The 24,478-nt window shown below is 42.1% G+C and overlaps 1 protein-coding gene across 1 annotated transcript in view; it reads left to right on the forward strand.

Annotated features, from left to right (window-relative positions):
• Positions 1 to 378: 378 nt before the first annotated feature.
• The window catches only part of Ern1 (endoplasmic reticulum to nucleus signaling 1), an 89,289-nt gene continuing 65,189 nt past the window's right edge, over positions 379 to 24,478 (forward strand). Inside the window, exon 1 of the mRNA XM_052197451.1 lies at positions 379 to 625. Coding sequence (XP_052053411.1) covers positions 566 to 625 — 60 coding nt within the window. The 5' untranslated portion in view covers positions 379 to 565. The remainder of the gene's footprint in view (positions 626 to 24,478) is intronic.

Below are 24,478 nucleotides of genomic sequence, written 5' to 3' on the forward strand. Positions count from 1 at the left end.
ACCCTAAGCGGTGGCTGGCAGCGGGGAGATGGAGGGCTATGGGCATTCCCTTCTTCCAGACCAAGCCTGGCGCCGCAGGTCCTTCATCGGGAGAGTGGGGCTTCCTGTGGGGTGACAGATGTCATTTTCCCTTGGCTTTGCGGACAAGCTTCTCCATTCAGAAGCACAGCGTTCTCAAATACCCAAAACCAAGAGTTGGTCTTCGGCTTCTAGCGCCCAGGATAGGAGGCAGCCAGAAGCTAGCCACCTTGTCGGCCTCTAATCCCACCCTCCCGCTCTTACCACGCCCCCCAAACAACCTAGGCCCCTCCCCATCCAGGCAGTGACTCCGCCTTCCACAGCCCCGCCCCCGGGGCCGCCCTTTAGCCCGCCCCGACCGGAAGAAGCCGGGGCACAAGGCACATATAGGGCTAGGAATGGGGGTGTCGCCGCCGCCCAGTCAGCTCCGTGTCCACCGATCCTCCGCCGGTGCCGCGCTGTCGTTGCGGCGCCCCTGTCCAGCCCTCTGTCCGTGCGGTCCCCAGAACCGGCCGGCGGGGCCCGGAGGCAGGGCCACGTCCCCGCCATGCCGGCCCGGTGGTTGTTGCTCCTACTGTCGCTGCTGCTATCGTCGCCCGGCCCCGGGGTGAGTAACCAGGGGAGTGCGGTGCGGGGACGGGCGGGCTCGCGGCCAGAGGAGAGTCGCGCGGTGGCGGGGGCTGGCGTCCGAGCCGGGCCGCAGCGGCGGGAGGCCCGGCGCCTCGGCTGAGGCAGCTGCGGGAGGCTTGGCGGTGGGAGCTGCGGCGGCCGGCCACGCACAGGCGTCCGCCTCCCGGGCCAGCGCGGCTGAGGCAGACAGCGGCTCCAGGGCCCGGGACGCGCGCTGTCTCCCGAAGGCCGGGCCCCGGGCGCGCTGCCCACCTGCCCCGCCGCCTCCACAGGTGGGCGCCCGCCCGCACCGCCGCGCTAGCCGCGGAAGGACACCCGAAGCCGGGGGAAGCGGGTGGTGACTGGAGTTTTGAATCTTTACTCAAAAAGTTTTTGTTTTTGTTTTTGTTTTTAAATGAGACTTTGGGAAGTGATTGCAGCCGGGAATGGGCACGGCGTTTTTACCCAGCCGCTGCGTTCTGCTTACCTGACCCGAAGGTTTCTTTGTATTCGGAGACAGGGGGCTTCCTACCAGTATTTTTGCTAGACAGTGAAGGCGTCATTAAACAAGTTAAACTGTGGGCATTGGACCCTTTTAAAGACCCGGTGTGTGGGCCAGAGTTGTACTGCAAAACTTAAAGCTGTCTCACGTGTGGGGCCGTCAGAAATGTCTCATATTTTTTTCGTTTTGAGAAGCATATCGATTTATATTTGTTTAACTCTTTATCCACTCAGGATTTGAACACTTTAGCTAAAGAGGACATTTTGTAGGCGGACATGGCTATTTTCATCTTCTGGTTGGAAGACCTTGAGGGCTTTAAATTTTTTTTTTTTTTTAAATGCACTGTTCAGGATGTGGGCATGGTACACTTGTACTGGTTCTATTTAATGACCTCTTTGAAGGTACCGTGTTCCCTTTAATATGGCATATCATGTACCAGGTGTCCCAGTGGAAGACTGACATGTGTGGGGACCCGCGGGCCAGCCGCGTTGTTAACTCGGGCGAACTCTTTGAACTCTTATGCCTTGTAGGTAAATAATTGTGCTCTCAGAGTAGCAAATTAGAATTTAGAAACTACTAAAGTATTAAAGAAGGTCTACTTTTCCAAATTCAAGTTTGTTTGTTGTTTGTTTTTTTTCAAACGGAAATTCATATGCATTTTCTTCGTGGCAGACCCTAGGTGATTATTTTTTTTTCTTCACCTAATTAAAAAGAAAAGATGTACTTTTCACAACTAGGACCAGGTTTTGAACTTGGACATTTTACCTTGAGTTGATTGATTGCTGCCTGGTATCTGCTCACAAGATAACGAGTATAAACAGAATGACTGAATGTTTAATATGGAAATCGATCGGTTTCATAGTTTCACAGCCGAGGTAGACCTGGTTTTCTTCTGCACAGCTTTGCATATATTCTTCTTTTGCTGGATTCTAGTGTTTTTTTGTCATCCAGTGGCAATAGGGTGAGGAGGCAACCATTTAGCTTTAGTTTTAGTTCATGTATTTTCAAGTTGTGCTTAGAAACTTGTTAGAGTTCACATAAAAGATTCCAGACCCTTACCAAAGGTTGTTTTATTGTAACTTCTTTAGACGTAAGGATGGGTTTTACTTTTCAGAATTTTCTTCTAATAAAAGGATTTTTTTTTTAAAACTCCAAACATATTAAGATAGTATTTTAAGATTTGAAGTGAAAACTAGAGCAGAATTCATACTTATGGTAGGCAGCAATGACCCTGGGCAGAACACAGCAGCTGTTCAATTAGGTAGACCTGAGTTCTAACTGACAACTTGCTAGCTGTATCCTCAGGCAAGTTATTTTATGTTTGGGGACTCTTGTTTCCTGATCTGTGAAATGGGGGCAGCTAGTGCTTGGGAGGGAAGTGCTTGAACATATGAGGTAGTGTGTGTGTGTTTGTGTGTGTGTGTGTGTGTGTGTGTGTGTTCTCTTCCTCTCCCTGCCAAAGTACATTTTCCTCCTTCATCATTTTAAGTGTTGTGCCTTTATGGTTATTTTGTTTTGACTGATGAAGTGGCTAGTACATTGGAGGCAGTGCTGTGATGTCCAGGGAGTGTGTTTTTTAATTGAGCCAGACACTGACTCATTAGTTGAGCTTTGAGGCTACAAGATCCAAAATGCAGTAACATCCTTATTAGTAAGTACTGCTTTTGCAAATCTAGAATGTGCTTAATAAGTTATTTACATTCTAGAGTTTTCCCTTTTCTTCCCAGACCCTTATCTTATACATAATGTCGGTTAATTTTACATGGGCACCAAATGCCTTTGTTAAAAAAAAAAAAAAAAAAAAAAAAAAAAAAAAAACCTCAGTGAAGATATATCAAGTTTATTTAGTCGGTATTTTGTTTGATGGGGGTTAAGAAAAAGTCCCTGAGAACCAAGGACTATATATGTAAGAAACACACTGTGCCTCGGAGAGAGAAATCTCAACCCGAAATGCCCTTGTCTATTATTTTCCTTGATAGCTATCACCTGAATGAATTATCCTAGTAGGAGACATGGAGCTATTTGCTCTGTGGCTATGATTAAGATGTTTCATTGCTGATGTTATCAGGATGGTTGTTGGTAAAGTTAACTGTAGTTGTGCACATATGTGTGTTTCAGCTGCCCCACTCGGCTTTCTTCATCAAGATAGTGTTTCAGAACTGTATATGAGATTCTTTCTTAAGAAAGAGCATTTACTGCCCTTACAGAGGACCTGGGTTGGATTCCCAGCACCCCCTTGGAGGCTAACTACAGTCTGTAATTCCAGTTTCATGAGCTCCAACACCCTGTTCTAACCTATGCAGACACCAAGCATGCATGTAGTACACATCTACATACATGTTGGCAAACATTATATACATAATAAAAAGTAAATAATTCTTTTTTTTTTTCAAAGTTCAAAGATAGAGCATGATCAGGAATAGCCATCAATGAGGTTCCCTCATGCTGTCTGGTAGTAGTCCCGCCTTCGAAGGTTGAGGGTAGGGAGTTATTTGCTTGCTTTAGGTTTTTCCACAACATTTTCACATTAAAGAACCATTGGATGACTATTTAATTTTTATTGAATTTCTCCTTTGCCTTTGGGATCTAAAGTTGTTTTAATAGATTCAGTTCATATTATTTTCAAATAATTTGGGGGCTATCACCTCACAAGATGATTAGAGTGTGATGATGACTTAAAAAGTAGGGCTGGTGAATCATACCCCGTGAATAATAAGGGTGTTGGTTGGCCGTGTCTCCCGGATGCTGTAGACTGCGCTGTGGCTTTAGCTTTACCATATTCCAGGTCTGGTTTCAGACTTGCCTGCCTCAGAGTGACATATTGTAGAGCTATGTACTGCTGAGGGTGGATGAACACACCCTACCCTGCTGGGAAAAGTAGGAGTTAAAACAAATTATCATAAGGCTGTTGCTTGCATTTTTTTTTTTTAAGTTTAACCTTCCTCCCGGTAAAAAGGGTTTGAGCTTTTGTGTCTATCCACAGGTTGGGGGATGGGCTCCTGGTTGTGCTGGAGGAACACTGAGCCGAGGTTTGCGAGAGCAGTCACCTTGGTGGAGTCCTGGGGTTGTTTCCACTTCCCATTCTTATAAGGAAAGGTGTATTGCCTTTTATTCAGGGATTTTTTTTTTCCTCTCTGCCTCCCTCCCTTCCTCCTTCCCTTTCTCCCTCTGCCCCCTCCACATTCTCTCTCCCTCTTTCTCTTTTTCTTGGCACATGCTCAACATGGCAAATTTATAAAAATCCAAAGTCGGGCAGTGGTGTCACACACTTATAATCCCAGCACTTGGGAGGCAGAGAGATCCCTATGAATTCAAGGCCATCTTGTCTATAAAGCAAGTTCCAGAGCAGCTAGGGCTATACAAAGAAACCCTGTCTCAATCCAAACCAAACCAAACCAAACCAAAACAAACCAAAACAAAACAAAACAAAAACAAAAACCAGTCAAAATAATCATTTCTATTGAAAATTTAGAAAGGCTAGATAAGCCTGAAGTAAACAGAGGTGAAACTAATACCCCTGTATAGTCACTACAAATCGGACATCTCCTCTGTTGACTTTTCCAGTAGCTTTGTGGGACTCTAGTTCATTTGTTAAAAAGGTTAATCCCATAGTTTTAGTGTAGGATAGAATTGTACAACCATCTCCACAAGTAAGTCTGCAACATTTTCATTGTCACTAAAAGAAACCCTGTGCTCATTAGCTGTTGCTCCCTTTCCATCTCCTGTCCTGTCCTCTCACCATACTAACCCACTTTCTAGCTCAGTACATTTGCCCCTTTTGCCCATTTCTTATGGATGGAATTGCCCATTTCTTTCTTTCTTTCTCTCTTTCTTTCTTTCTTTTTTTAAAGTTTTATTTATTTATATCTAAGTACACTGTAACTGTCTTCAAACACACCAGAAGGTGTCAGATCTCATACAGATGGTTGTGAGCCACCATGTGGTTGCTGGGATTTGAACTCAGGACCTTCGGAAGAACAGTCAGTGCTCTTAACCACTGAGCCATCTCTCCAGCCCCAAATCGCCCATTTCTTATGGATGGAATTGTGTAATACTTGCATCTTATCACTGACTTCTTTGATACATCATTCTGGTTTTTTCAAGGCTCATATGGGACATTTAACATTAGTTGCAGAATAATATTTTTGTGGACACAGCACATCCTAGCAGCTGATGGCCTTGTGGGTTATTTCTACTTTGGGGCTACTATGGATTTTTTTTTTTTTTTTTTGGTTTGTTAAGATAGGCTTTCTCTGGGTAGCCTGGAACTCACTGTAGACCAGGCTGGCCTTAAACTCGGAAATCCGCCTCCCTCTGTCTGCCAAATGCTGGGATTAAAGGCATGAGCCTGGCTACTACAGATGTTGCTAAGAACACTTAGGTTCTAGTTTCTGAATGGATACATGTTTTCAGTTTTCTTGGTGGAGAATCGCTGTTGCATCATGTGATAACTACCTATTTAACCTTTTGATGAATGGCCAGACTCTTCTAAAATCTGCCTTGCTAGTTTACATTCTCACCTGCAATGTACTGAGAACAGGAACCTCCAAAGGACAATTAATACATGCACTTATGTCTATTCTTGGCATTTTCTAGTGGGTGTGAGTGGCAATTCATTGTGGGTTTGAAATGCTTTTCCCTGATGGTTAATCTACTAATATCTTTATTTTTCAGACATTTTTTTCTGTGTACAAATTTACATACATTGATAACATTTTTCTTCTCCTGACTGAAACTGAGAGATAGTTTTCTATCAGTAAATTTAATTCTGTAACATCTGTTTGCATACTACTTCTGAATGGAGGTAACATAATTTGACCATTTAGATAACATAGTTTTTAACATTTTGATTACTGCAGATAATGTGATGGCCCACCTTGTTGCTATCCTCTTGAATATATATTAACTGCTTCATTTGCTAAGAATAAGTTTCTAGACCTGAAATTTGTAATCATGTGTAGATTTACAATTCTCTTCTGAACTCTCAAGCACCATTGGATGTTTGTTTTGTTAATTTTATTATTTTCATTTTATGTGTCCAGGCAGGCATTTTATCTGCATGTAAGTGTGTGTACCATCTACATGCTGGTGCCTACAGAAGCCATATCAGATCCTCCTGGAACTAAACTAGAGTTATAGACAGTTGTGAGCTACCACATGGCTGCTGGGAATCAAACCCAGGTCCTCTTGGAAGAGCAGCCAGTGCTCCTAATCACTGAGCCATCTCTCCAACTGTTAGATTTTTTTTTTTTTTTTTTTTTTTGAGACAGGGTTTCTCTGTAGTCCTGGCTGTCCTGGAACTCACTCTGTACACCAGGCTGGTCTCGAACTCAGAAATCCGCCTGCCTCTGCCTCCCAAGTGCTGGGATTAAAGGCGCCTGGCGGATTTTTTTTTTTTTTTAAACATAAAATCAACTTTAAATTGGTTTTATGACAACTATTTTGTAGTAAGATGTTTTCTTTTAGAAGCATGGATTTATAAAATGGATGAAGATGTTTGGTCTTGTTTTCAGGATGAAAATACTCTTGGTCGTGTATCTGATCCCATGTAACTAAGTGTTGGTGAGAAGATGCTTTATTCTGGCTTTTTAAGCCGCTCCTTCACAGCTTTCTTTGCTCTGTAGTGGTTTCAGATCAACTTTCTAGCAGATGCAGCCCCGAGAGCACTCTGAAATACCTCAGGGTAATCCTGTAACTTTAGTTCTGATTGTAGCCTGTCTCCTGCAGATAAGATCCTTGTTGGGTTTTGAGACCATTTAAAGTTTCACCTGAAGAGTGTTCATAAATTAAGAGTTAATGTATTAATTGTCCTTTTAGAGGTTCCCGTTCTTTTCAGTTTGTCCTTGCAACTGTTTTTCTTAGGAAGATTAAAGAACCAGTGGACAGTAAACTTATTACTTTGGTAGCTTTCTCCCCTCTACAAACATACCTGAACCTTTTCTTTAAAAAAAAAAAAATCACTTTCAAAATAATTACTTCTTCAGGGTCAATTTACATGTTATACAGATCTGTCTTCCACCCCTTTAACATTTTGGTTATAGCAGTTATAACCTTCTAATCATGTAGTTTACTTATTTACTATTAAGTAACTTTAAAACAACATAACTTTTTTGAGACAGGGTCTCTCTGTATAACTTTGGCTGTCCTGGAAATCAGTAAGTAGATCAGACAGAATTCAGAGATTCTCCTGCCTGCCTCTTACTCCTGGGTGCTGGAATTAAAGGTGTGTGCTACCATGCCCAGCACCAAAAAAAATCTTTACAATTTTTGTTTTGTTTTGGAGACTTGATTTCCCTGTGTAGCACTGGCTGGCCTGGGACTCAAAGTGTAGACTAGGCTGGCCTAATCAAACTTGTATGATCTTTTGTCTCTGCCTCCCTAACTGGGATAACAGATGTCCTGCCAAAACAGCTTTAATAACCCTAAACCAAAAAGAAATCTTTTTAAAAATACATATATCTACTCTTAAACCAATTATCCTTATATAACTTAAAATAGTTCCAGTTCCTGCTGGTGGTCACTGAATACAACGTCTACATGAGTCATGCTGCAGTTCGACCACAACTGTTACTACTTAGTTTGATCGCAGTTTATTGCAAACACTTGGAGTAGATTTTTACTTGTTTATTAAAATGTTGAAATCTGACCCACCCTCAGATCATCAAGTCTTCCTCCCATTTAGGGGATTCAAAAGTATAGTCTTTGAAGGGAGTTTCCAAAAAATTTTAGAAATATTTTAAGCTGCAATAACACGTGAATAAATGTGTAGATTCCTGGGGAGGGTACTGGGGTCAGTGTGTAGGAGACAGGTCCATTCAGTCTCAGCCTTCTGATCCAGCTCATCAAGAGTGCAGTGCTGGCCCCTCAACGACAGTTGGAAGGAACCTTGCCCTCTGGATAGAGGGTCAGGGAGGTCTGGTCACCTGTCCTGGTCATACGCCAATGACAGGAGGACCTTTGAACCTGATCCTCTTGCTTTTCTATGGAGAGCTATCCCCTACCCCAGCCCTTTGCAGTTCTCTGGCCCTGGGACTTATGTTAGGTTTGAGGAGTGGACTAAGGAGGTTGCCACGAGGCTCTGGCTTTGAAGGACTTTCTGGTAGGCTTGCTGGTAAGCCGGAAGGTACTTACTTACTAAATGGTGTAAATTCCTCCCACATGGGCTGTGACCTCCTACCCTGTGTTGTAGCAGAGCTTCAGCTTGAGATACAGATGCTGCTTCACTTCGTCAGGGAAGCTCCATCAGGAGACAGGCCATCTTTAGTGGGCTGACCCAGCTTCAGAGGGTGAAGATCATGAAACCACTAGGCCAGATTTGGAGTTTAAGCTCATTTCTTTGAGGTCTAATAATAACCAAGCAGGTGCATGTTTTTCGGTAACTAGTAATATGTCTGAAATATCAAAACTGAAAACTCATGTCTTAGAAGTCCTTAACAGTTCTCATTAACAACCATGCCAAAACCTTCACTAGAAAACCCTGAAGAGATGCATCTCTGCAGAGTCCCCCACCTCCCAAGCAGTTCTGTCACTGGAGATGGCCTGTGATGATAGGAAGTACCCTATCATGGCAGTGACCCTGGGAACACAGTGGAGGGATTCAGATTAGCCTAGGTGAGCCTAGGAGAGAATAACAGGGGTGGGGAGACAGGAAGTTACCCTGGGCTTGTGTGTGACTTCTTGCTGATTTATGCTAGAGCCAGAGAAACAATCCTGCCTTGGTTTTTTAGTTTTTATTTTTATTTTTTATGTTTTGCTGCCTCTGTGGAGTTTAGCATGCTGTATTAGCCATACTCACTAGTATACTACACTAGTAATGTAGGCACTCAGCAAACATTGATCCAATTTCCTCTTGAAGTTTGTTAAGGGACCATAAAGCAAGGGGCTATCTTATTTATTTATTTATTTATTTATTTATTGTTTTTTGAGATAGAGTATCTCTGTGTAGCCCTGACTGTCCTGGAACTCCCTCTGTAGACCAGGTTGGCACAGAATCCAGAGATCTGTCTGGGTGTGCATCCCCAGTGTGGCCACCACTGCCCTGTGCAAAGGGCTGCTATTTTAACATAAAGCAAACGGCTTGTGGATATTAGGGTTGAGATGAGGAAAGATGTCACTTTGGTTGTCTCTGTTCTGTAATCTTTAATAGGATTTCAGTGATAATGTGCACTTTTATCCAATTAGAGGGCCTTTCAAAACATTTACTTAGGAAGACAACTTAAGTGGATAGCATCTTCGTGAGCTCCTCCTGTCAGCAGTGAGATTCATTTTTTCCCACTGCCAAACCCCATCGGGTTAATGGTTGGTGATCAGTGCGGCCCATTTCATTCTTCACTCAACATGAGGTTTCACTACTAAACATGATCCTTGATGCAGGATTGTCTTCATGTATTAAACATGATCTCCTTAGATTGTGGACTAATTTATAATTATAATTCAAAAACATCTTGTTTTCTGGTGGATTATCTCCCCTCCCCCATCTCAGATGAGGGGAGACAGTTGTTTGTCTAGGTCTCAGGAATGTTTGTCATAGAAACTGAGTTTCTTCCTGCACTTCTGAACACAAGGTGCTGTCAGATCCCCAGGTCCTGATACTGTCTTTGACTTCTGGCTAAGTCAGAGGAGCTCTTTTATATCTCTTAATAGATAGCCCTTGACTCCTGACGGGCCTTGCAGGTGAGAGAGAAACATGTATAGAAGGCCACAACTGCACCAAGTGTGTGTTACAACAGTAAAGTTTCCTAGCCTGAACTCAGATTAGTCATCTGGAATCACCAGGGAAGTTTTCAAAGCCCCATGCCCAGTTATTATTCCATGTGAAGGAAATCAGAATCTCTGGACATCTTTAAAAAAATAGTCTTCAGCCCCAGGTCACTAATATATAGCCAGATAGAGGCTTGTGGGTTATCCCTATGCCTTCCTTAAAAAAAAAATTATTTATTTATTCATTGTATTTATACGAGTACACTGTTGCTGTCTTCAGACACACCAGAAGAGTGCACAGGATCCCATTACAGATGGTTGTGAGCCACCATGTGGTTGCTGGGAATTGAACTCAGGACCTCTGGAAGAACTGTCAGTGCTCTTAACCGCTGAGCCATCCATCTCTCCAGCCTTCCTGTGTCTTAATCCTTACAGAGTAAGTACAGTTACATGTCTCAGGGATGTCCAGACCAGAGAAGCTGCTAGCTCATTTTTTGCAGAGGTTTAGATGATACGTCCTGCTAGTGAGTGGCAGACCTAGAAATAGAGAACCAAATACTATTTTTCCTACTGTTTCATTTTTCAACTTTTTTTTTTTTTTTTTTTTTTTTTTTTTTTTTTTTTTGGTTTTTCGAGACAGGGTTTCTCTGTGTATCTGTGTAGCCCTGGCTATCCTGGAACTCACTCGGTAGACCAGGCTGGCCTCAAACTCAGAAATATGCCTGCCTCTGCCTCCCAAGTGCTGGGACTAAAGGTGTGCGCCACCACTGCCTGGCTTCATTGTTCAACTTTGTGTTTGTGTATATGTGTGGCATGTTCAAACGTGTGATAATGGATATAGATGCTAAAGGAATCACACCTTTGGTAAACCAGGTTGTTATTCCTCAGGTTGGTTTTGGAGTTTTATTTGTTAATTTGATTTTTTTTTAAAATAATTTTATTTGTATGTGTATGTGCCTGAATGTAGATATGTGCACTACATGCATGCAGGAGTTCACAGTCTCTTGGAATTGGAGTTACAGATGATTGAGAGCTACCATGTGGATGCTAGGAACCAAACTAGAGTATTCTGCAAGAGGAGTAGGGGGTTTTATTCACAGAGCTGTTTCTCTCTTTCACTTGGATTAGGAGATGCTTGTTAGAAGGTACCCAATAGTTTTTTTTTTTTTTTTTTTTTTTTTGCTTTCTTTGTTTATCGAGAGACTTGAGAATCAAATCAACACAGCTTTCAAGGTCCCCTTGACAAACCCTGACAAGTAAAACATCTTTGTGGTTTCAAAGGATAAAAGCAGAAACTGCACAGCAGGAGTGAAGTACCTAAGGGAAGGGGATGAGGGGCATTCCTGGAGGAAGTCAGTTGGACCTTTAAAGTACAAGAGTGAAGCATGTGTTTTCCTAGAAGTCAATACGTAGTTGTGTCCTGTGTTTAGTGTGCCACTACTCACAGTAGCCACAGTAGGGAATCAGCCTGGGTGTTCACCAGTGGATGAGCAGATAAAGAAAAGGTGGTATGTTTATCCAATATAGTGTTATCTTGTCATGAAGAAGAATAAAATCCTGTCACTTATGATAACATGAGTACAACTGGAGGACATAATGTTAAGTAAAATAAGCCAGACATAGAAAGACTGATACCATATGTTTGTTTCCACATGTAAAAGCTAAAGAAATTGATCTCATAGAAACTGAGAATAGTGGTCACCAACCTAGTCATGGTGACACAGGCCTGTAATTCTAGAGCATGGGAGGCTCAAGAAAGCCTGGGCTACATTTCAGACCTTATCTTGGGGTTGGAGGGAGTGGAATGTAAGGGATAGGGCGAGGAAGATACAGAGGCAGGTAATTAAAAATATGGTTTAAGTGGTGAGATGGCTCACCTAGGTAAAGGCACTCGCTACCAAGCCTAATGACCTGAATTCTATCCCCAGAAACCACTCGGTGGAAGGACCAAATTGACTCCTCCACATTATTCTCTGATCTTCCTTTACATACTAGCACATGCCCCCTCCTCCCTGATAGAGAGATAGATAGATATGTAATTTAAAAAACATATAGTTAGGGAATTAGAAGGAGTTTGGTGGCACAATAGAATATAGTTAGTGGCAATTTATTATAGCTTTCCAGATGGTTAGCAAGGATTTTTGAATGTTTCTTTTTGTTTGTTTGTTTGTTTTTTGAGACAGGGTTTTTCTATGTATCTTTGGCAGTCCTGAAATTAACTCTGTAGAGTATGCTGTCCTCAAACACACAGAGATCCACCAGTCTCTGTCTTCCAAGTGCTGGGGTCAAAGGTATGCACCACCACCATCTGGCTAAATGTTTCTTTTTTAAAATTTGTATCTTTATTTATTTTGTTGTATTAATGTTTGCTTGTATGAATTTCTATTTGTTGTGTATGTACCTGGATCCTGTAGAGGTCAGAAAGAGCCATCCGATCCCTGGAATAGGAGTTACAAGTGCTGTGAGCCACTGTATGGGTGCTGGGAATCCAACCAGGGCTCTCTGCAAGAGCAGCTAGTACTCTAACTTTTGAGCCATCTCTCCAGCTCTGGATTTTGAATGTTTCTAACACAAATGATAAATGAGATGATGGATATGCCAATTACTCTGACTTGATTGTTACATATTGTATAGGTCTAAAAAAAACATATTGGCTATACATAAATATATTCAACTATTCTATTTGTTTAAAACATTGTTTAGGTGTCAGGAGATGTCTCAGTGAATAAAGTATCTTGTTACCAGTCTTTTGGGGTTTTTTTTTTTTTTTTTTTTTTGCATTTGTTTTTTTTTTTTCCGAGACAGGGTTTCTCTGTATAGCCCTGACTGTCCTAGAACTTACTCTGTAGACCAGACTGGCCTTGAACTCAGAAATCTGCCTGCCTCTGCCTCCCAGAATGCTGGGATTACAGGCGTGCACCACCACTGCCCGGCCCAGACATGCACTTGTATACATTAAATAAATGTTAAATAAGAGGAACATGCAGAGCCGAAGAGTAGGGACCTGGTAAGTCAGTGAGTGTGTTTCCATCAAGTGAGGCTCAAATGTTCTGGGCAACTCTGGAATCATAGCACCTTTCCTGAGCAATGCTCCTAGCATAGCACTTTGATAAGCATCACATCACTTACTGTCAGGGTCCACATGCAGGTTTGTCCTCCACTTTGCTTCTCTTCCTCTGGAGGAGTGGTGGCAACAAGCTTTAGGTATGTTTGAAAACCCTGAGCAAATCCAAGTGCTGATCAAGTTGTTGATTTTTAGTGGTAATGAGAAAAGGTTTAAAATTAGGGGAAAATCCCCAGTAGTTATTTGATTTTTGTGGTGACTCTGTTCCAAATGTGCATTGTGTGTGTATGCGTTTCAAATTAACCAAAATTAACATTATTCCCAATACAGAAGTATCTGGACCAAAGTAGTTAAAATAGTATAAGAAGGTTGTAAAGCCAGATTTGAAGTCTCTCACCTCCCAGGCACTTTGTCTGCTCTACTCAGTTTAGCAGTCTTTCCCCATAATTCTGCAGGGCTTGTTTTCCAGTTGCCATGGTCTAGTTTTGCAAGGAAGAAAACAATTTTCTTAAACAGTATGATTAAGACATTTATCTATAGTTTTGCTGCTTAACTAACAAATAATCAAACCACAGTTTCTCTAAGACTAGCCCTATTCCTGCTCTGAGGGCTGAGTGCTTGGAAATCTTTATAGAGTTCTTAGTGCTGGTAAAGTTCAGTCTCTTATCTGATCTGTGGTTGGAGAGAAGGTGGTTCTATCCTTTTAGGTTTAGATGTTGGATGCTTTAAGAGTCTCTGTAGCCTGTGTATATAGAAATCAGTTTTCTGGTCCCTACAGAATTTTCTTTTAATTTTACTAATTTGTTTTAGCTTTAAATTTTTTCTTTGGTATTTCTTTCCCCACCCTACCTGAAAGTGAATCAGATAATTACTAATATCCAGTGTTGCAATATTTCGAGATAAAAGGAGATGCCAGGGTGTGGCATGGATTCAAATGACTGTGTTTAAAGGCGTCAAGACTTCTACAGCCTCTGTGTGGATTTTGGATGTGGGTTAATGGGCTGAGGCTAGAAGAACATCCAGCAAAGCTTGAGGGAGGCAAAGTTCTGGTAAATTATGGGTATGTACACAGTAGAGCTAAAAGGCTCCATCCAGCGCACTGGATTCCCAAGTAGAAGTGGAATGCCCTACTCAGAGCCCAGGCTAGGACACTCCAGTGATCCCAGAACACCTTCATGTCCTTGACTTCTTCAAGTCCTTCACCTTCAGGACTTGTGGGGAGTCCTCTACCCCACAAACAAACAAACAAAGCATATGCCAGGTCCATGGGGGGCTATCCCCAAATCTTGGTGTTTTGTTTGGTTTGGCTTAGTTTATAAGACAAGTCTCAGTACATAGCCTTGGCTGGCCTACGTAGACCAAGACCAAGCTGTCCTCAAACTCAAAGATCTGCCTATCTCTGCCTCATGAATGCTGGGATTAAAGATGAGCACCACCCTGCCCTGCAACTCTGGGTTTTTTTGAACTTTGATTTTGAGAGGATTAACTACAAGTTTTGGTTGGAGTCAAATGAACACATTTGAGTTCGGCACAGGAGTTTGAGGACTTGGCCCAGGAAGGTAGAGTGGCTCTGAGGATTGGAGGCACTGTTGTGGAGTATGCTTTTTCATTGTTTTACATTGCTTTTCCTCTGTTGGGTGGTCAACTCTTTGAAGACAGGAGCTTTGTAAGCTTTGGGGATTCTTCATAACAAGCCTCTTTCAGTACATGTGTATGATAAAATTAAGAGACCAGTCTGAGAGTGGAGTTGAAATAAGTGAACTAGAAAGTAAGAGAAACTGAAGAGTCAGCCAACAGGAAGCCGAGTGAGGCAGGGAGTGCCTGGAAGAGATTGGTAAATCCTACAAGTCCTTGTCAACCTCCTTGAGTAATGGAGGCCACGATTCAGTGACTTATTTTAGTCTGTGGAGTTCTAGATTTCTCTCTATTGTAGGAAAAGCCATCCTACAATGGGTGCAGGTACCATAGAGACACATAGGGTGATTCAGAAGAAAGGGGCAGGTTTAATAATCATTCTGATTACATGTGAGCTGACCAGAGACGACTCTCAGACATGGGGTCTTAGAAAACAGACCTTGGGCCAGGCGGTGGTGGCGCATGCCTGTAATCCCAGCACTCTGGGAGGCAGAGGCAGGCGAATTTCTGAGTTCGAGGTCAACCTGGTCTACAGAGTGAGTTCCAGGTTAGCCAGGGCTATATAGAGAAACCCTGTCTCACAAAACAAAAAACAAAACAAAACAAAACAAACCAAACAAACAAAAAAAAGAAAACAGACCTTGAGTTGGGATCTACCAGAAGGCCCCTTTAAGCTTTCCCATGAAGTTTTGCTATGTTGTCCTTATAGTCTACAACCAGCTAAGCAACATTGATATAGTATTAATATAAATTAAAACATGAGGAGGACTCCCACTGTGAACCCACTGATCATCATGTTTGGTGTGGAGTGCATCATTCTTCAAGAGTGGGGTTTCCTCCAGGTCTGTTTCCCAGTGTCACAGCAGCTTTTGGTTCTGCTGCTTCCATGGGACATACGTAGATACATGACCAACTAGACGTGTCATGTTGATTCTGGCCTTTGTGGCCCTCTCTGTAAGTGCAAGCTTTTCCCCCTAGCCCTATCTGTTCACATTTCCTGTCGGCTTTTTCTCTCCAGCCACACTGGTCATAGAGGTTCTTAAATACAGCAGATTATTTTCAGACTCATGGCCTGTGCACAGGCTTTGTCCCCTGCCTAGGTAGTTCTTCCTTTCCTCTCTGTGGATATTAACTCAAGAAAACCTTTGACATAAAATCTGCACCCTCAAAGCCCAACTTTCTGTCAAAAGACTGAATCTATCTTCTATTACACTTCTGTGACTCCTGTCGCCTTCATAGTGCTTAACAAAGCAGCTTGTTGTTTTCTGTTTGTTTTTTTAAAAGAAGGTGATTTCAAGTAAGTTTTTTTCTTTTTAATCACCTTTTTTTTTCTTTTTTCTTTTTTCTTTTTTTTTTTTTTTTAGATTTATTTATTGCCAGGCGTGGTGGCACATGCCTGTAATCCCAGCACTTGGGAGGCAGAGGCAGGCCGATTTCTGAGTTCGAGGCCAGCCTGGTCTACAGAGTGAGCTCCAGGACAGCCAGGACTCCATGGAGAAACCCTGTCTCGAAAAACCAAAAAAAAAAAAAAAGGATTTATTTATTATTATATGTAAATATGTTGTAGCTGTCTTCAGACACTCCAGAAGAGGGCATCCGATCTCATTATGGATGGTTGTGAGCCACCATGTGGTTACTGGAATTTGAACTCAGGACCTTCAGAAGAGCAATCAGTGCTCTTAACCGCTGAGCCATCTCTCCAGCCCCCTGTTTTCTGTTTGTAAAATTGACTGCTCTGACATACATTGATTGATTGATTGATTGATTGTGCATTGCTGTTTGCCTGTGTGCTGGGAATTTAACCCAGGTCCTCTGGAAGAACCATTGAGGCATCTTTTCATCCCCAACTGCTCTGACTTTTTAATGGATAATAAACTCCTGAGGACAGGAACAAATTTCTTTTGTAATGGTTTTATTGTGTTATTAATAGTTTTTTATAAATTGTCTTTGTGTGTGTGAAAAATATGTGTGTGTGTGTATTCATTGATTAAACATTTCTCCAAGTGCTTCAGAGTTTTATTATTTATTATTTCTCACCCATTTTATAGGTGACAATGCCAAGGCAGGGGTTGCTCAGTGGTAGTCTGGCTCCAGAACCTGGCCTTTTAACAACCACAGCATAATGATGAGGTTCTACATTGCACTAATAGATATCGTTTTCATTGTTCAGCATTATCAGAAAATGGTATGAGCAGGTGTGGTGGTGCTGTAGAAAGTTTTAATTCCAATCCAGGGTTTCTACCCCACCTTCAACGATTTATTTCCCCGATAAAGGACACACACAACCTTTATTTTTTTACAATACGCTTTAATCAGCACAAGAGCTGGGCAGATATCTCTCCTCCATACTATTAGAATCTACTTTCCTATCGATAGCGCTGAGTTATTACCTACTGTGTTTCATCTGGGTTGCTCTTAACTGCAATTGGCCAGCCCTCAGGGCCACATTTTCTTGACTCCTAACCCATCATTTTTCTCCTCTCTTCACCTTCTTCTCTCTCTCCTCTTGGTCTCCTCTGACCTCTCCTCCCCTTGCCCACACCACCAAAAACCACCTATCTTTTTTTTTTTTTTTTTTTTTTTTTTTGGTTTTATGAGACCGGGTTTCTCTGTGTAGCCCTGGCTGTCCTGGAACTCACTCTGTAGACCAAGCTGGCCTCGAACTCAGAAATCCGCCTGCCTCTGCCTCCCAAAAGCTAGGACTAAAGGCGTGTGCCACCACTGCCCGGCTAGCACCACCTATCTTAATTCTATCTAGCTATAGGCTGTAGGCATCTTTATTTACCAATCAGAAATAACTTGATCTTGGGGGCCTGCACTTAGCGTCACAATACTTAACAACAAGCCAAACCTCAACAGTGGTGGTGCATGCTTTTGTTTTGTTTTGTTTTTTTGAGCCAGTGACTACACAGAGAAACTCTGAAACTCTGTCCTGTGGGGGTGGGAAGGGGGGAAGAGGAGAAAGAGGAGGAGGAGTAGAAAAAGATGGTATGGTATAAAGAAAGTGTTTCTAGATGGTCAAAATGCAGTCCCAGAATGTACAATGGAGTGATGGCTGGAGTGATGACTGGTAAAGATCTTTTCAAGAATCTTTTCACTGGCTAAACTTTTCCCTAAACACAACAAAACAAACACATTTTTTCTTCCCTTCCTCTTCCCAGCTTCTCTCTGGCAGTAATGTCTATTGTACTGCTGATATCTGTCTGTGAGAGATGGGAGTAACCACTGTTTGAGACAGAGTGGATAATCAGGTTTTTGAGTTTTATTTGCTTTCTGAAGATATCTTTGGCTGCTACTAATATCCTTTGTCAAGTGTTCTTTGTTACATTTATATAACTCTTGCTTTGAACTTTTTATTTTTTTGCTATTTAATTAATTAAATTAATTTTTGAGATAAAAATCTCAGGTGTATCCCAGGCTGTTCTCAAACTCCATATGTAGTCAAGGATGACCATCCTGCCTCCACTTCCCAAGTGCTAGGACTGTAAGAGAGTGGTGCTGACCCTGCTCATGGCCTCCTGCAGTCTAGAGAAGCACTGTACCAACTGAACCACATCCTCAGTCTCAGTCACCTCAGGATTCTTTTTTCTTTTTTGGTTTTTTTTTTGTTTGTTTGTTTGTTTGTTTGTTTGTTTTGGGGTTTTTTTGGTTGTTTTTTGGATTTTTTTTTTTCTCGAGACAGGGTTTCTATGTATAGCCCTGGCTGTCCTGGAACTCACTCTGTAGACCAGGCTGGCCTCGAACTCAGAAATCTGCCTGCCTCTGCCTTCCAGAGTGCTGGGATTACAGGCGTGCATCGCCCCTGACACCACCCAGCTCACCTCGGGATTCTTATTATTTGTTCTCCTTCTCAACATTTAGAGAACTATTGATATTTCTCAATTTTCAAGAGGGAGGAAATAAAACAACAAAACTTAGAAGCTTAGTGTCCTTGCCTCATTGTGCAGATGACCAGGACCCAGGGAAGTTGGCAGTAGAGAAGACTGGACGATCTCCAGAGTATACAGAGCCTGACTGGGATGACATTAGGAAGAGAGATCCTGGCGGGCGGCGGGTGGCGGTGGCGCACGCCTGTAATCCCAGCACTCTGGGAGTCAGAGGCAGATGGATTTCTGAGTTTGAGGCCAGCCTGGTCTACAGAGTGAGTTCCAGGACAGCCAGGGCTATACAGAGAAACCCTGTCTCAAAAAAACCAAATACAAAAAACAAAACAAAACAAACAAAAAAAAAAAAAACAAAAAAAAAAAACAATAAAAAAGGAAGAGAGATTCCTGGGAGAATTGGACCTGTGCATGGGAGAATGTGTACTGTGAAGTGTGTCCCCTCCTCCATCCATGCCCTGGACATCCGTTTTCCTTTTTCAGAGGCAGATTCTGCTCTTTAAGTGTCTGGAAAGACACTTTTTTGAACCTGTTGCTGTCTCCTGTGGTTACTCCATCCTGCTTCTGTTTCCTGCCTACCTCTTGATAAGTAGAGAAGGCACTGGTGTTCCATGCCAGCTGATTTCTCTGGCTTTTTCTTTTCGTTTCTCCATTTAAAAGCCACAGGTCTGTCTGTAGATTTGGTTGTTCTAACATAGTCTTCCGAGCAGTTTTTATGCTTACCTGTTTCTGTCCAGAAATATGAGAAACCCATCTTGAAATTAGGGAATCTGATGGCATAATTTGTGTGAGAGGGAGAGGGAGAGGTGTACGTATGTATATGTAGTATATGTGCTTATCTGTCCATGCATTTGTGGAAGCCAGATGTCAACACTGAATGTCTTTATTTTCCTCCAGCATATTTTTTGAAATAGGATCTTTCACTGGACTTGGAACTTGCTGTTTGGCTAGATTAGCTGGACAGTGAGCCCCTAGGATCCGTGTTTCTCTGCCCCCTAGTACTGGGTTGTAGGAGTGCACTGCTACACCTGGCTTTTACATAGGTGTTAAGAATTTGAACTCAGATCCTCATGCTTGTGCAGCAAGCACGCTACTCATTGAGCCGTCTCCACAGTTCCATACTACCCAGAGACAAGTCTTATGTAGCCTAGGCTTGCTTATACTCACTCTGTTGCCAGAGCTGGATTTGAATTCCCAATCCTCCCTCCTTTAGCTTCCAAGTGCTGAGATTACAGGCATATGCCATAACCACCAGCTAGCAATAAAACTTTTTCCACAAGCAATGTCAGTGTTTGATATCTTCCTTTTATGTAAGCATTTTATTCCTTCTAGTGAAACAGAAGGCATAATTTACTTTGGGAAGCTCTTCAATTTGTGATTGTTAACTTGATTCTTGCTGTTGAAGTAAGTTGTCTCATACTAGTCAGTAATGTGCATTTCCTCATGTGCAGTGACATTAAGTGACATTAATAGAGTAACTGCCTTCATCAAAGCAATGAGCAATGACTGCATCCTCGGCATCTCACAACAGAGACCTTTATAGACAATTAGAACTGGCTTGTTCAAGAGGCTTACTTTACAACATGGTGGCTACAGTTAATAACAAATATTTCATGTTCTTGAAGAGTTTTTGTAAATTAATTAATTGTGTATGCATGTGTGTCTGTGAATGTGCCTATGCAAGCATGCATTCAGAACTCAGAGGCCTGGATTCTCTCCTGTCTGAAGTGGGTTCATGGAATTGATTTCAGACAAGTGCCTTTACCTGCTACTGAGTTAGTTGTATACTTTAAGTATATAAATGTTGTCATCTAAAACATACTTTTTTTTTTTAATTAGGAAGAGGTCTAATTTGGATTGGATCCGTGTGTACTATAGGAAATTAAAGACCTCACCCTGGCTGCTGGAGAGATGGCTTAGTGGGTAAGAGCACTTGGCTGCTCTTCCAGAGGACCCAGGTTCAATTCCCAGTACTTACATGATGTCTAATAATCATCTATTACTACATTTTAGGGGCTTCAGTGCTATCTTCTGGCCTCCTCAGGCACCAGGCATAGACTTCCCATGCAGGCACTTAAAAAAAAAAACAAACCCAAACGATAAAAAGACTTTACCTTGTCTAATTTGCTGTGCTATGTGATATAGTATGTATCTTTAGAGAATCTGTAAACTATATTATAGTCTCCTTCAAGAGCTCTAACCCTTATATTAAAGCAGAATGCTGACCCTCATCCAGCCCACTAGTGTTCTGAGGGGAGTTTCAGACCTGAAATAATGTAGGCTTACGGTTCTCAGAGAACTATTACTTAAAGTAGTAAAATTATAGTTCAGAGACAGTGGGCAGAAGACCAGATTGGAAGATGGAGCTTTGAGCCTGCTGTGTGTCTATGGTTAACTATCTGTGGTGACTTGGGCAAGTCACTTCACCTCTGAGGGCCCTGATTTCTTCCCTGTGCAATGAGAGGGTTGGGAAGGTGAAAATTATATATCTCAGGAGCAAGAGCAGCTCTGGTGTTTGATCTGTGTTGTGTGGATGATTAAATCGATCCAGCTAACTAGAGAGAGGAAAATGCTGCTGTGGACAAGTTAGTAGAGATGGATAACCTGCTAGTGTATTTCAAACCTGGGGATTCTGCTGGGGTCTGGCTAGGTGTCTGAGCCAGAGTCTTTGATGCTGTTTAACTTTTATCTTAATGCTTGGCAACAGCTGGCAAGTGTAGGTGGCAATTATGTCATAAATACAATTGTTTGTAGATAATTTAAATTTAACTAGAGCACTTACCTACTTTCTCTTTGACCTCTTCCCTTTCCACTCCCTCTGCCCCAAGGAATCTCTAGGGAAGTGTAAAGATCAAAATTGACAACTTCAGATTATTATCAGGACTGAAAATGTTGCTGTGTAATTGAGACTTATTTTCCCTTTGTGGTTTCTACATGCGCACTTTAATAATAGGTTAAACTGTACATGAGTATCCATCCATATTCAAGAGGAGTTTGGTTTTTTAGATGTAAGGTTGGTTGGTGCATCTTACAAATTTGTAGTCTAATCAGCTTTTTATTAGTCCAGATTGAGGTGGTTCTCCATTGGGATAAACCTGGCCAGTTTCTTAATTGTTACTAGGTCGAAAATGCAGTCATTTCTCTTTAGTGAAGACAATGGGAGAACTGGCCACACCTGCGTAGTAAAGCTCAGCAGCTAAATCGGGTCACCCTTGGTTTTGGTTTTGTATCTATAAAGTAAGTGATTTGCCCTAGCTCTCCAGTACTCCTCAGGCACCTTGGGATTTGATAGCTTCCTAAGAACAAGACTTTGTTTTCTGGTCCATTCTCCAGTGTGGCAGAAGGACCATGAAGAGAAGCAGAACTACAAATGGCTGAACATGGACTGAGCCTTGGGCTCTGCAAGTAGTGGAGCACAGCCAACCACCTGTTATGAAAGCAACCACCCTTGTGCTCAGGATTAAAGTGGACTTAGGAAGTGCCTTCTATCAGATCTATCTGGTAAAGCAGAGGGATAGTCTGAACTGAAGAGTTGTAACTGTCTTGGGTGGTGGTTAATTACACCACACCCAAAGATCACCACAAAGGCTAGTTTAACTCTCTCAGCTGCTTCATTGTAAACCACACAGTATGTTCAGTTAGGCCTTGCCCTTTACTACCTCCCCAGTTGAGACACCTGACTCCTATCCAAAGCAAATGCCATTGTTACCTTTCCTAAAACCCAGGAAATGGACAGTGGGCTGGCCAGAAGGAACTGAATGGTTGATGGGTTGTTGCTGACAGTATAGGTAAACTCGGGCGTGACAGAATTTGGAACAATTTAGGATTGTTCTGGAATCCTTAAAACTGGACATAACTGCTCATTAAAAGTAGACATGAGGAAGCTAGAAAAGTCTCTTATTGTCACCAGTGTTGTGATTCTGCACGTTTTTTTTTTTTTTTTTTTTTTTTGCTGTTGGTTCAGATATTTGAATGAGATGGGGTTGGGAGAACAGCATTGGATTAAAATAAATGTTTTAGTATCTGTGCCAACAGGTCTTTACCTAAAGGCAGACCTTTTCCTTGAGAAGTTAACCCTTTTTCTTGGGCTGCTGAAGAGGCTTGGCCCTTTGTGGATCAGGTGGGCTTTCCTTGGCATAGAGAGGGCTTTATGTAATAGATTTGTACTCTTACCAGACTGATTTCTGTCCCATACTGCTGTTGTGAATGTGCCTCCTTACCTAGTGTGAATTTTTAAAAGTATTTTATCATAATTATGTATATATGAGTGATGTTTGGGCATGTGCCTGAAAGTCAAAGGACAGTTTGCAAGGATTGGTTCTTTTCTTCTATTATGTGGGTGCTAAAGATCAAACTCAGGTATCAGGCCTTTACTTATTGCCTTCTCCCTAGCCCTTCTGTTGTGAAATCTTTTTTTTTTTAATTATTTATTTTATGTATATGAGTACATTGTAATCGTGTTCAGATACTCCAGAAGAGGGCATCAGATCTTGTTACAGATGGTTGTGAGCCACCATGTGGTTGCTGGGAATTGAACTCAGGACCTCTGGAAGAGCAGCAGTCAATGCTCTTAACCGCTGAGCCATCTCTCCAGTCCCAGTTGTGAATTCTTGATGCCCTTTTGGCCTTTATTGGACAGTCTCTTATATGTGATTAAATGACAAAATGATTGAATTCTTCTGAGTACTTTCATAAAGCAACTAGAATCCCCAATATCTAGGCTTTGTTTGGACTTATAGGAGGTAATATTGTGCAAGCAGAATTGTAGATACTCTTTGTTCTTTTTGGGCTGTACAAGATGTTCTTTTTGGGCTGGAGAGACGGCTCAGTGGTTAAGAGAGCTTACTGCTCTTCCAAAGGTCCTGAGTTCAAATCCCAGCAACCAAGTGGTGACTCACAACCATCCATAATGAGATCTGATGCCCTCTTCTGGGGTGTCTGAAGACAGCTACAGTGTCCGGGGCCAGAGCAAGAAGAAAAAAAATGTATGAAGACAACTACAGTGTACTTACATATAATAAATAAATAAATCTTTAAAAAAAGATCTTTTGTTGTTGTTGTTTTGTTTTTAGAGACAGTGTTTCTCTGTATAGCTCTGGCTGTCCTGGAACTCACTCTGTAGACCAGGCTGGCCTTGAACTCAGAAATCTGCCTGCCTCTGCCTCCCAAGTGTGCCACCACTGCCCGGCTACAAATATTCTTTAAAATATCTTTTAATGCCTATCAAGGTCCTCTGTTATAGGACAATACTCTGAGGAACTTCTTGCTGGAGACATGCTCTATAAGTGTTTCATTTATTTAGTTAATTTATTTGTTTACTTATTTATTTAAAGCACTACAGGACTGGAGTCTGTGGTGCTATACTAGAAAAGCTCCTGATATTCTTGAAAATGAGTGAATCTTGGTTGGCAGTGGTGGCAAAACATCTTCAATCCCAGCACTTTGGAGGCAGAGGCAGATGGATCTCTGAGTTTGCGGCCAGCCTGGTCCACAGAGTGAGTTTCAGGATAGCCAGGGCTACACAGAGAAACCCTGTCTAAAATCAGTGTGTCCAGGTTGTAATTCTCTCTCTTTTTAAAATAAAGATTTATTTTTATATGTGTTTGTAAATACTTGCATGTATGTATGTATGTATGTATATATATGTATCATCATATGCATGCCTGGTACCTGAAAAGGCCAGAAGAGGGGGTAGGATTCTCTGGAACTGGAGGTTGGAGGTGTTTGTGAGCCACCATGTGGGTACTAGGAACTTAATCTGAGTCCCTTTCAAGAGCAGTGAGCAAAAGAGTGAGAATATGAATGAGTGTGCTTATGCGCGCGCACGTGAGTGTGTGTGTGTGTGGGGGGGGGATTTTATGAATGGAACAACAATTACAGTCCTCTTTATGCTGCAGTCTTATAAACGGGAAAGTATAGTTTGCACCAAGCATAGATTACTTCAAAGGCTGGGAACTTCCATATTTCCTGTTCCCCTGGAACTGGAGTTACAGACAGTTATGAGCTGCTATGTGGTGCTAGAAATTGAACTCGGGTTCTCTGGAAGAGCAGGCAGTATTCTCAACTGCT

Source organism: Apodemus sylvaticus, chromosome 10 (genome assembly GCF_947179515.1).
Source record: "Apodemus sylvaticus chromosome 10, mApoSyl1.1, whole genome shotgun sequence".
Classification (NCBI taxonomy): Eukaryota; Metazoa; Chordata; class Mammalia; order Rodentia; family Muridae; genus Apodemus; species Apodemus sylvaticus.